At 43.0% G+C, this 13,728-nt stretch overlaps 1 protein-coding gene across 1 annotated transcript in view; it reads left to right on the top strand.

The window, feature by feature from the left end:
• The first annotated feature begins 1,063 nt into the window (after positions 1-1,063).
• LOC147716872 (uncharacterized) overlaps positions 1,064-13,728 on the top strand; it is a 161,415-nt gene continuing 148,750 nt past the window's right edge. Inside the window, exons 1-2 of the mRNA XM_086923776.1 lie at positions 1,064-1,254; positions 11,759-12,571. Of these exons, the coding sequence (XP_086779902.1) occupies positions 11,911-12,571 (661 nt within the window). The 5' untranslated portion in view covers positions 1,064-1,254; positions 11,759-11,910. The remainder of the gene's footprint in view (positions 1,255-11,758; positions 12,572-13,728) is intronic.

Genomic DNA, 13,728 nt, shown 5'->3' with positions numbered 1-13,728 from the left:
ACTGCTTCTGTAAGAGAGCTCTTTTTGTAACTTGTTGTTTATAAGACAGAATCCTAATATACAACATTGAGCTATTAACTGTCATCAAAGAGCTGCATGCAAACTGCAAGGTATATGTTAGAACTATATTTTTTTTGCCCAGTCTTTCATCATCCTAATTTTGCAAAAAGTGTTCATTTGGGTAGAATACAATTCTTATTATTAAAGAGAACCCCTAACAATGATGTTACGTCTTAAATTCTGAACTTGTGCTTTTCAAGAATAAGGACTCTTAAACTTTATTGCCTACGAGTATCAATGACATGTCACTCCTACACCTTCTAGTCCTGTCTGAAGTGACATTTCCTATACGCTGATTTACATACATATGTGTATGTGATGTAAAGTGCTCTGACACCTTACACTGGTATGAGCAGTGCTATAAAGCTAAATTAATCTGAGAGACAGTAGTTATAGAGACTTGAGGGGCACTGTTAAAGGGTGCTTGTGAGGGAATCTGTTGCAGAGGTCGCCATGGGGTGGGTCACCATCAGACATTGCCGCTCTATAAACCCCTGATTGATTGATAGGCAGTGCTGCAGCTGTGTCTCTTTTCCCAATGGTAATTCCTCATTCCGCTGGACAGTACTGTCTGCAGCTGCTTCTTTGGTCCCTTTGGCAACTCCTCATTCTAAGTCCTCTAGGCAGAGCTGCAGCTGTGTCTCTGTTCCCAGTGGATATTCCCCATTCTTAGTACTATAGAAATTGCTACAGCTGCATCTCTGTTCATACATACACTACAGTCCAAACCCAAACACATAGTTAAAATTCATTGTCATTTTCAACGCAAATAGCTAGAACTCTCAAATATGTGAGACCTATTGCTTTGGAAATGATTCTTGTACTCACCCTCAAATCGCCAGGGAAGCCAAAAAGCTTTATCTGGGAGCGATTTTTTTTTTACATTTGTTTTACAGTTACAGCAAATTTGCATTTTAGGTTCCCGATCTTACAAGCGCTGGAAGAAAAGCGCATGAGCAGCTTTCTGCAGCCATCTGGCACTTCCGGTTTCATGGCAACTGTCACCGCCCTCTTGTTTCTGTTCTTGGCGGTATTGTATAGGCTCTGTGCTGTTTGCGTGTCCGGAGCTAGGAGAAAGGAGCTGTATGTCTACGGACTGCTGTTATTCCCCATGTTCGCTCTACTCCTGTCTGTATCCGCTTCATTTGACAACTATTTGGAAAACCGAGGCAAACGAGCTGTGCATCTTCACAGGTAGGCTAAAATGACTGACCCATTCTAACTGTATTTTAGGTCTGCTCGATAATAGGATGGAATCGCGAAGAATTAGATTGGGTGCGAGATCAGCGAAATGTATTATGTTTATGCAGCATCTCGTTTATTATAAATTTACATCAGTCAGACTTTACGAGTTAATGTAGTTGATTCAAGGAGGAAGATAGATCAAATTGTTAAAATACAGTCCAAATAACCCAGAGTTCTCAAACGATGATGATGATGATGATGAGATTATGGGTTAATCCGTTATAAATTGATATGGGTATGTCTATGCATCGCGCGGAGTTCTACTATCTAAAACTGCTGATATAACAGTTGTGCGTGGATTGCCTCAGCTCGCCTAACTGAGCAAGTAACACACATACGTATTCAGTCTTTTAACTTCAACTGAAATTGCTCCCATTATTATTCGGTGTAGGAATTAACTAAGCAGCAGCATATGCAAACCGCAATACTTCATTCCAAAAATTGCCTCGGCAGGAATTGTTGTCCGAAAAGCAACTGGACCCTCAGTTTATTCCTTCTTTGTTTTGTCCACAGCATAAATTGTTACTCCTAGGACGATGATTCATATATTTTGTCAAGTCTTCAACCCACCAGAAATTCTGCTGTTAAACCACCTAATTGCTTCTCTAAGTCCTCCGTCTGCATTTTAAGATGTCGATCTCTCAGTCAGACTTTTTCAAACTCTTAGCACCAAGCAGGTGCCCAGTGTTTATTTTCGTATGTAGCATGCTCTGTGTAACTGCATTTCGTCTGACGATTCTCTTCCCAAACTTGAATACTTCGTTTTATTTAACTTTTAATTGTATATGAAGAGCACATTATGATATTTTAAGTATTCAGTAGTATTTTTGTGTGTGAAAACTAGTACATTAAGACTACTAAAATATAATGGATAATCTTTTAAGACTAACAGAATACTAATCTAATACTCATGCTTTAATCTTGTAGTCTTCCATTGCAACCCAGAAACACAAACCTTTAATTGCTAATTTGATTACTACTAGACTGTGAGAAATACTAAAAGACTACTAAAGAAATAGTTATATTTTGTGTCCGTATTGTTCGCTTTGAATGCAAATATATGGAATTATAGATGGGTGACAGTGAGTAATGCTGATGTTTTAAACCAAGCGTTTCTGAGTGACACCAAATAGACAACAAGAGCAAACTTTGAGTTGTCTATGATATCACTCGGAACCCAGACGTGAAAAACATTTGTTCTTATGTTCACCCATGTGCTTATTGGCGCTAAATTGGCTAGCATGCATTCCTAGGTCACTAATTTAATGTGACAGAACTGATAAGTAAACAATTGCAAATTTAGGTGCTTCCCAAATATATAATAGTAATTATTTTTAAGTAAAGCAAGGGAAGCTGCAGACAATAGATATCCACCACCCAAATGTCTCTGTGGAAACAAACTGAATATGAGAGAAAATGCATAGGCAATAGTACAGACAGTAATACGCGTCGTGGCATGGGAAGATGACGCCTAACGAAATCTCGGAAAAACTCTAAATATATTTTTGCCACACGTATAATGAAATGTAGTGGAAAATAATTTGCAAAATGACAAAAATATTATTCTAAAAGACCTCCCTTCTATTATGTACAACAGTGATAGCTGTATTTGTGTAATCGTTCTCTGGTTTATTTTGCTCTCTTTCTCTGTTCGTTGCTTGTACTGTAATTGGGGTGTGTGCATTAGCTGTCCAGTACTCCATCTTTCTGTTGTAACCTGGCACTGCTTTTTGATACTAGAATGCCTTCTTTGTGCATGGTTGCAGGGATGCAGTGGGAACTGTTTACGCACACTGTTGCAGAATTGATTACATTAATATCAAAAAGAGAGTAAGGGTATTTTTAATGGGTGCATACTCCTTGAACCCCTAAGTTAATATAACAAGAACAATGATAGGAGTAGTCCACAAGACCTAAAATATTAAAGGAGATCAGAGATGAATACATGACAGAAAATACAAAAAAGAAAGAAATCATTTCTTTTTTAACCCTTTCAATGCTCATGACGAGCTCAGCTCGTCATGATGCACAGTTGAGCTGTGCTGATGACGAGCTGAGCTAGTCATGAAACAACCAAAATAATCAAAAGTCAGCACAGGAGGGGAAAACGCCTAGCAGCCAAGGTGTTAAGAAACCCCTCACTCACAGACCTGGTCGGTGACCTGCTTCATCATCGGGGCCCACCCAAGTGACCGAATTGCACCCGGGTGTGCTGCGACGCCTGCAACTGCAGCAGAGCTGGTTGTTGTTTTTGGGAATGGTGAGGCATTGAAAGTGGAATTAATTAGTGCAGTGGGTTAAAATGGTGCACACCAGATACTCCTACAAAACTATTTATTCTAGAGTCGGTGTAACCAAATTAAAAACAAGTGTGATACTGCTCATGGTACTATTGGCCATATAGTATCTAGAAGTGATTAAGAAATATGGTCGACATGTTTCAACCTGTTGTGATTTTCGGTTTTCTTCAGGACCAGGGTGGAGAGGTCGAGAGGTCTGCACACTCTAAGGTGCACCCTTCTCAGACCTTCCAATGTAACCCCCGTGTACACCGCGCTGGAAGAATAAGTTGATGGCGGACTGACGCCATTCCGACAAAACGCTCGGAGATCAGCCACCCGCGATGTCCATGAGGCACATATAGCACTTCATTAAAGTTCTTACACAGAATGCTGTAGATAAAAACGACAACCGACAACAGGTTGAAACATGTCGACCAAAGGCTGGTGAAGTCCACTGGTCCTAGGAATTCGGTCAGGGGGCAAGCTCACTTCCAAGCCCTTGGAGATCTTTGCACAAGGTGAAAGAAAAGTCCACAACGTTCTTCCTCCTCTCTTTGGCAGTCCGGCAACCACTGCAGGCCAATCCCCCAAGCAGCACTTCTGCTTGGGAATAGTCTCTCCTCAATTTCTTCAGGTTCCTTCTCCTCAGCAGAGGTTTTGTCTTGTAAGTCCAGAAGTGATCTAATTTCATGGGATCAGGGTCCCAATACTTATACCCCCAAATCCTTTGTTCTCTGAGGGGAGAGGGGCCTGTGCCCAGTTCGAGCCAGTTCTGAAGCACTCTGTTTACCAGACTTCTCATTTCCTTACACAGCGCAGGGCAGGCACATCAGACGCCCCACAGGAGGTGGAGCCAGCATCGTGGAAGGCAAGTACAGTCCTGGAGCACTTTGTTGACAGTCTTCCTTCTCTTCTTTCAGTGTGCAGGGCAGAGACATCGGACACCCCACAGGAGGTGGAGCCAGCATTGTGGGAAGGCCCAGCCCTATTCAGGTCCCAGGTGCAACTCCTCACTCCCATCAAGATGCAGATCTCCCTATTCACCACCGGGCTGCCGCAGCCTGTCTCTTGGAATCCCCCAGCCCTGTCACTCACAGAAACCAGACGAAGGGATACATAATCTCGCAGAGGCAGGCTTAAATGGTTCAGCAAGCAAATACCTACTTTCTAAAAGTGGTAGTTGCAAACACAGAATATTAAAATAAACTCGACTAAAATATGTATTTTATTATTCTGAGTCCAGGCATACTAAACTTGAATTTCTACCATGCTCTCTGGGTCTGCAAGGATTATAAACATGTAACAATCCAGCAGCCTATTCTGGCCTATGGAGAACAAATAGCCTTACAATAGTAAAAAACGAAAATGGCTGTAATTCACTATTAGGACATGCCACACACATCAGGGCTTGTCCTACCTTGTACTTACAATGCACCCTGCCCATGGGCCTACCATAGGGGTGACTAATATGAAGTCAAGGAAGGTTTAGGGACTGGCAAGTGGGTGCACTTGCCCAGTCAGCATGACAGTACCAGATTGCACGCAGGCTCTGCAATGGCAGACCGTAGACACGTTTTACAAGGCTGCTTCTGTGGGTGGCACAACCAGTGCTGCAAGCCCACTAGCAGCATTTGGATTTACACGCCCTGGGCACACTCAGAACATTGTACTAGGGTCTGACAAGTAAAATATCCAATCATGGAACCACTAATCAATACATCAATTTACAGTAGGGAGCACTCTCACTGGACATCAGTGGCACAGTGCTCAAAGCATCTAACACCATAAAAAAACATGAGGCAACAGCAAAAATGAAAGGGAGACCCACGCCAATGGTGCCAGGTCTAATAATTTGTATTTTAAAGTTGAGCTACTCCATATAGTTTATTCAGATTCTGTGGAGGTGGTGCAGCTCAAAGTGTCATTAAAAATGATTTTGTTTCCTCTTCATGTGTTGATGGTTTTGTCTGGCTATCAGTCCAGGATTTCCATTGTGGACATGCAGCTCATGACAAGAGAAGCACACTCTGTCCATGCTGTGTGTCTGTATGGTCTAATACTATATTCACCTGTCTCTCTGTCCTGGAACACATTCAGGACAGAAGCGGCCTGGTCAGTGGCAGATATATGATCCTCTCCTGCCTTAGCTGGTAATCTTTGACTAAATGGTGCTCCCACTGCAGGTGGCACCTGTCTCCTACCCATTACTTTCCTCTTGGAACCCTGCATCCTAAACAAAGTGTCAGTACCCTCTGAGATCTGCGGTTGGGCAAACTGGATGCTCTTATTTACTGTTTACGCTTCCATCTGTTTAACTTGCCTGCCAAAGATAAAATCTGTAGTTAAGCTGGGGACATACACTTATCTTACTCTGGGCAACTATGCCCCCGATCTCTACGGAGACCAGGGCTGTAGGGCAATCACTGTCTCCCCCATGCAAATTCCTCACCCAATAAATCCTACCCGGCAGATACTATTCTGTGGAGACCAGCCGTTTGACCTCCAGGATTTTACTGTCGCAGATATCCCACAGAGCAGTGATGGACCACGTTCAAGTCTTACAAGCCCATAAGCCACATTTAAAACCTTAAAGCAATATTGAGGGTTCAGTTAAGGAAAAGGCTGTTACGGAAGGTAAGAAGTAACAGAGGATGAAGGAGGCTGGTTTAGTATATGGTGCACACTTATTTAAGTGAAGCACCCTGCACTAATCCAAACAACACTTATGGTCATTGTAATGGTCTTAGACAACCATGGAAAGCTCTCTAAGTGGTAGCTGTGGCGAGCAGCCTTCAGGCTTACTCCAGAAGGAGTGTTAAGCGGCTTGTTTTACCAGAACTAATCATATATTGCAGGCTAAATGAAAAAGAACCACACCGTGTAGTTATAAAGATACACACTCATGAACACATTGGTGTATCTCCCACCCGGAGATATCAACACAATACACACAATATTTCAAATGGAAACAGGTAAGTAAGCACAAAAACACATTGGTCTCCGGGGGAGACCAAACCATATACTAAAGAAGTGGAATGCGAACTGTGACCGAAGTCGAGACTTGGACCAGAAGACTCAGAAGAGCCAAGGAACCACCCAAGGTAAGTTCCCAGTAATCCCACGGAGGATGTGTGCAAAGTGGAAACACAGCTGCGAACTCATTACAAGTCAATGGGAACGTTGCAGTTGCAGTTTTTAAGAAGAAGGAACCTTCCCAGTGGACCCTGAAGAAATCTTGTGGAAGATGGAAGGTTGGAGAGTTACCCCACTCATGAATACCCCAGGAATCAGGATACCTACTCCAGGGAAGCCGGGTGCATAGGGTCAAAGTGACGTCAGAAAGCGCCGTCGACCACAATGGAATACTTCAGTAAAGATGCCACTGGCGAAGAAGGTGAAGGAGTCCAGTGGAATGCATTCTTGAAGAGAGGTTCCTGCAAGCAGAGGGGACAGAGTCTATGCCACTCGGAAGTTACAAGGTGGCACGGAAGACCAATGACCACTGATGATGGAAGATGCAGGAGTGAGAGACTTTCTCTGCAGCTGTGAGGACCAGGCGACGCTGTGGAAGACCAGGAGCCGCTGTGGAATACCAGGAGCCGTTCACAAGCTGTTGCACGTCGAGAGTCAAGAAGGTGTCTGGCGGGAGCTCCAACAAGCCTTGGCAGCAGCAAGAGATCTGGAAAACAAAAAAGGTGCAGTGTTGGAACCAGCAAGGTCCGAGGGACTCGCCAAGTGCAGGAGAGTCAGAGCAGGCCACGAGCAAGCAGGGGAGCTGACTGAAACCAAAGAAGACCCTCAAGAGGACCACCAGACCGGAGGCAGAGGAGTCGCAAGAGGACCTCGAGCCGCTCACCAAAGATGCAGGCCCACAGTGCAGAGGATACGTTGAGAACGAATATCTTGGCAGGAAGAGATGCTGGTGGCTACAGTTTCTTGTAGCCAATGATCTCTTGAGGACAGAGGCAACACGCCTTAGCAAGTTGACGCGGTGCACAGGGGTTCTGTTCCAGTGGTTCCGACGAGTTATACTGGCCTCAAACATGCTGAGAAGACAGTGCAGGCCTTGAGAGAGTTGCAGAACCACTACCTGTGTTGCTGAGTCTTTCGTAGTCCGTAGGACATCAGGAGCAGCATACCGGTCAGTTTGGTTGCTGTGCTTGCAGATGCAGGGGAGTGGCTCCTTCGGGTGTCTTTGATGCCCACATTCCTGAAAAAAATCCTGGATGAAGCACAGACGATGCAGAAGACTGATAGGATCACGAGACCAGGAGCAGCAGGAGTCTTCCTTAATGCAGTCTTGGTCCCAAGCAAAGTCCAACGAAGTCCAAGGTGCCAAGACGGTTGAAGTTGAAGTGGTTACGGATTTGAATCTTGTCCCACGATGAATCTGAAGTTCTACCCAAGGGTAAGCCCTTAAGTACCCTAGGGAGAGAGTTGGGACCATTCAAGGATCCCTCCTAGAGGAGTGGCCATGTCCTTTGTCCAGTTTTGCGCCAGAGTGGGAGCCAATGACTCCCTCAACTGGCTCAAAGTGGAGTATGCAAGGAGGTCACCAAATGTGCCCTTCAAACATTCTGGTGGCGCTGGCAAGCGCCCCCACCCCAGCTGAATACACTTCCTGTCTCGGAGGTGGTCACCTCTCCCCGTGACAGGAAACCTATTGTTCTACCTTCCTCTGCTCGAGGTCAGCTTAGCAGCAGGAGGGCAGTGTCTTATCTGTGGTGGCGGTACAAAAGGGGGTGGTGATGGACGGAGCATTTGAATCAATCAAACACTCGCACCCAGTCAAAAGATCTGGGTTTAATCCATCACCGTTCTTTAGCCCACTCTGCCACCCCAGTTCAGACATGGCTATATGCAAATCAGTCTGACCCTGTGCCTCATGGGAACAGTCCAGTCTGAACTGCCAAGCCATGTCTTCCCTGGACCGGAAACAAGCTTCCGAGGACCGGTTTCTGGCATTCCAGGAGTCTTCATCCCGGCTTGCTTGAATCCAGTGGCAAAGTGAGCAAGGGACTCAAGTCTGAGCATACCCTATCACACTTATGGCGGCCAAAAGCGGTACAAAAGGGGGTGGTGATGGACGGAGCATCTGAATCAATCAAACACTCACACCCAGTCAAAAGATCTGGGTTTAATCTATCACCGTTCTTTAGCCCACTCTGCCACCCCAGTTCAGACATGGCTATATGCGAATCAGTCTGACCCTGTGCCTCATGGGAATAGTCCAACCCGAACTGCCAAGCCATGTCTTCCCTGGACCGGAAACAAGCTTCCGAGGACCGGTTTCTGGCATTCCAGCCGTCTTCAGCCCGGCTTGCTTGAATCCAGTGGCAAAGTGAGCAAGGGACTCACGTCTGAGTATACCCTGCCACACTTATCCGTGGTGGCAGCAGCACTAGCTTGCTGTTAGACCCTAAAAGGCTGGTACAGTGAATAAAGGGGCGTTACCCTAGGGGAGCCCTCAAGGACATGGGATCCTACATCTAACACTGGAATGATACCAAACATGACCGAAGTCAGGCAGTCAGTATATAGTTCGACATCTCGTATTTGACTTGGTGTCCACTAGATGTATCGGAGGGTTGACCGCACTTGCAAAGTCTGTAGAATCGATCCGGGGTTTGTAGAGACACCCTGCTCATGCAGGGGCACCCTCACAGTTGCAAGCAAGCACCCTGCCCACAGGACTGAATAGCTTGCCATAGGGGTGACTTATAGATTTTAAGTACATTGACCTCGGATATAAGGACACTTAATATCTGTTGTAAGTGGTGCTAGCACCAACTTACACAGGCTGAGTGGTCTGTCATGAGTAGGGTGACCAACTGGCATAGGTGCAGATTCAGGAAGTTGAGTGTAAAAATTCAGGACAAAGGGTCAAAATTCAGGACAAAAATTCAGGACAAAAGGTCAAAATTCAGGACAAATCTTCGGGACAAAAGGTAAGTTTTACAGATACGTCAGAGGTGGTCGCGCAATAGTATATATGTAAGGAAATAGACAACCATCTAAGTACAAGTCAAAAGAGGTTTACATTAGGATGAGACAATCGTGCACTTCACGGTTTTTCAGTATGGCTGCAGCTTGCTGCCTTAGACCATTCAAAATTTGCATCTCGCTCCAGCAGGTACATTAATCACCAGACAATGGTGAACCACACCCGAATATAAGTGAAGCCGCTTTTATTGTTTGAAAACTACCGGATATATAAGGAACTTTGCAGTGCCACCCCCCTTTTCCAGCCTCCCAGGGAAACACCCGATGCCCGGTCCGGCCTGTCCTGCCTTGCTATCACCCTTCAATGGTGCCCCTCATCTTCACTTAGACCGTCTCTCATGTGTATTTAATTTCTCTTATAGTGTTACTCATCCCAATTATGTAGGGCAGGGTGTCGGATTGCGTTACATCACACACATTATATAGAGACAAGCACCAGAGGTTTCCCCACAGCCCAGTGAGAGCCTGTAATGTTCAAGTCCTCAGCACTGAAGACCTAGTGTAGAAGACATCTCATCAAAGAGGTTAAGTGCTGTGATTATGGCATCATATTTTCCCTAGAAACATTTGCTGCCAGTAGATGTCTTATGTTTCTTATGTACTACATTTGTTGTAAGTCTATTACTGTGTACATTCTGCAGTATGTGTGTTGGAGTTCAAATTTCCATAGTACAATACTAGACAGCAGGAATTGTCTGGTTTGACCACTGGAAAAAGAGGGGAATTGTTGAGTACTGGGTGATATTACTCCCATATATTGCAATTCTTCCAGGATTGATTTTATATTACGCTTTACTGTTGGCTTTAATGAATGTTGAGCCCATTCTCTTGCATATTTTTCACAACTATCCTAAGATACTACAGGAGAGACTACTTCAAGTGTTAATTACTCCCGGAGTGGTGTCTCCTTTACAAAGGGTGGATGCCAATCGTCCTCAGCCAGAATGATGTCATTGAACTTCATAAATGAGTTCAGAAAACACCCTATATGGTGTGCAATATGTTGCCTTCTACTTGTATTTTTTACATTCAAATGCTGGTCTAGCATTTTACTGTTAACACATGTAAGCCTGTCATAGATTAATTTACACTCTTGTCTTTACTTTTCCTTTGCTGAAATTTTGTACATTTTACCATTCACATGAGATTGGGATGGACAGTATCTATGTCTCTTTATATATCAAGCCAGTTAATTTCTTACTAATGATGGACACTCTTTCTATGCTCAGATGCTTTTCTATCTGCCTACCTTAAGCACAGATCACTGAAAAAATATTTCCCTGATTCTGAGACATTCTCTCAAATATGTGACGTATATTATATTTTTGGGCTAAGGGAATATTGTCTCCCATCTTTAGCAGCATTCATATCTACATTCCTTAAATTTTAGAGTCGTCTAGGCATTTCTGTCAAACAATTGCCATAACAAAATGAAATTCTGGAGTCCAACTATCACATTCTGATCCACTTCAGAATCCATGTTGGCTTTCACAAATTACTGTCTCAGGACCTTGGGACCATCTGGGCAATTTATGAAGCACAATCTCCAGAATCTAGTAGTGAAGTGCCAGAGACTTTCTTTATGTTGCAGCTTTTGCCTGGAGTTCTAGCTCAAGATACCTCCATCCAGCAGAATTGATGTGAAAAGAAGAATGATACTTTATCCAAGGAGCGTTATACCGGAAGTCTTGTCTACCAACATTGCCATCGATACCAGCCATTAAATTAATATTTAAACAGAACAGCATGTGTCATATTTCTTTCTTGGACTTAAATATTCATCACGTTTATTTTTTAGTTAATTTTTATGAATGGGCAGTTTAGGATTCCTTGCAAATTCTAGTGTTACTGTGATTTAATCTTAACTATTCATCCTGTTTTGTTTTCAAGTGACTTTATGAATGAGCTGCTTAGGACCCTTATGCAAGTTGTTATTGTGTTTTAAAAAGAGCAATGAACAGTTGGTCCTGTTTCAATTTGTTTATGGAGGTCCCCAAAGGGATTTTATATACTTGTAGCCCTTGTATATTATGGAAATGACCTAGTTTCATTTACAAACATAAAAAGAATAAGTAGAAATTAATACATAGAAAATGCTGTAATGATTGTGTATGTTGCCTTCCTCAACATTATACGATTGCTTGTAACTAATGTCACTTATTTTTCAGGTGGTTCTACATCATCTTCAAAGGCAAAATATTTAGTGTACTTCAGTGAATATCTCATTAATTTTAAAGGTGATGAATGATCAAGTCGTGGATTTGTGATCAACGTTAAAAACCAGAAGACAAAGCAAAGTCTGTACACCTGGTCTGAGAGAATGGAGCAGCCACTAGCACAAGTTGAGGTCCAGATTCCGAGAAATCAGCAAAATTCTAAAAAGCAGAACATAGAAACTTACCAGACTCTGATTCAAGACCACGTGCCTTTTAAGATAGAGCCTGGAATGGATGCTGAAGCCTTTCTAGTAGCATTTGAGGGTGCTGCAGAAGAGTCTTTGTGGCCTAAAGATGAGTGGGTCATGCATCTCGCTCCCTTTCTTTCCAAAGAGGCCAAGACCATTTGCCAGGCATTGCCATACAACACTATACATGATTATGATCGGTTGAAGGACGCTATCCTAAGTCATGTAGGCATCGGGGAAGAAAGTTACAGGGAAAAGTTCCGCAAACTTGCTTTCAGAACAGGAGCAAGACCACGTATGGTTGCCCATCAATTACATGACTGGGGGAAAAAGTGGCTGAAGCCAGAGATCCGAAGCCCCGCTGAAATCGTGGAACTTATTGTGGTTGAGCAGTTCATCCAGATCCTGCCAGCTGGTGCTAGTGAATGGTTAAGTCATCAGCAAGTATGGTCTCTTGACAGTGCCGTTGAGTTAATTGAGATTTACTTAGCTGGGGAAGATTTTACACCTACTGATGGAGATCGCAACACAGATGTCCAGCAACTGGCGTTTGAAGAAGTAGCTCCTGTAGCTGAAGGTACAGTAAAACATTTTGTTATACAAACAGGTACATATATCATGGGTCTATATAGCATGGATGGACAACAAATAAAAATACTCCCTGTAAAACTGTAATGGATTTTTGTTGGTACTATTGATATGCCGTAAAAATGTGTTTTGCTGGACCAGCCTTCCAAATTTTGGTAGCTTAGGGTATTTGAGTGCATAAAATTGATTTTGATTTTAAGTGACATATTTTATTATTTATGCTGTCTTCAATTCTGGCCTCCAAAAAGGCACCATAAAATAAGAGCAATCATCTTTATGGTGCCCTTTGTGGTATTATGCTCAATGAGTCTGGTATTATCATATGTATATAGGGTTTCTTGGGGCTTGTGATCTGCATAGACAATGAACAAATATCTAATAATTTTAGAAAACCTTAGGTTACTTATAGGCTAAGGTACACCTCCCATTTTATCATAGGTTACCACCAACAAGTCTGGAAGAAAGCCTTGGAAAACAGGTTATTTCCTGAATCTGCACTGCCTAGTGAATCCATACTGAGGTAGCAGAACATCAATCGAGTGATTGACTTCTGTGGAAACTTCGCTAAACATGTGAATTCTGTTTCCACAGGATTACACATTTTGAAATTCAAAATAAGCTTTTTCTCTTAAAGCTTATTGGGCAGGTCAATCAAACTATGAATTGCCTGATATTGAAAAATGTCCTGCATAGTTATAGGTGGCCGAATCAATGCTACATTTTCAGGATATCCATATAAGAAACAATGTGCATATATTGAATTTTATTGGAACTACACAATGTTTTTCCTGAAAATCTGGCATGGTGTGGCCTCTTCTGGGCGTACATTGAACAGATCCCGAAGACCGACAAATCAAGCTTTAGCCGTTGCTCTGGATTTTTATGAGCAATAACGTAAACAGAGTAAATGTGTCACTGAAAATTATCTTTGATGTGTCACAATTTTGCTATCGACATCAGCTCTGAAATATGGGGTAAAATACAGCAAATCATAAATATTATGCTTTTGAACACCTTAATCAAATTCTATGTGATTTTAGAATTCCAACATAATTATTGTCTCCTTACAGGAGGCATCACTAAAGTTGGTTCTAATCGGTTTTGTCCAAAAAAACAACTTACCAGTTGCTGATATTAATTTAAGCA

Source organism: Lissotriton vulgaris, chromosome 5 (assembly GCF_964263255.1).
Source record: "Lissotriton vulgaris chromosome 5, aLisVul1.2, whole genome shotgun sequence".
NCBI lineage: Eukaryota > Metazoa > Chordata > Amphibia > Caudata > Salamandridae > Lissotriton > Lissotriton vulgaris.
This window is presented reverse-complemented; position numbering and strand designations above follow the sequence as displayed.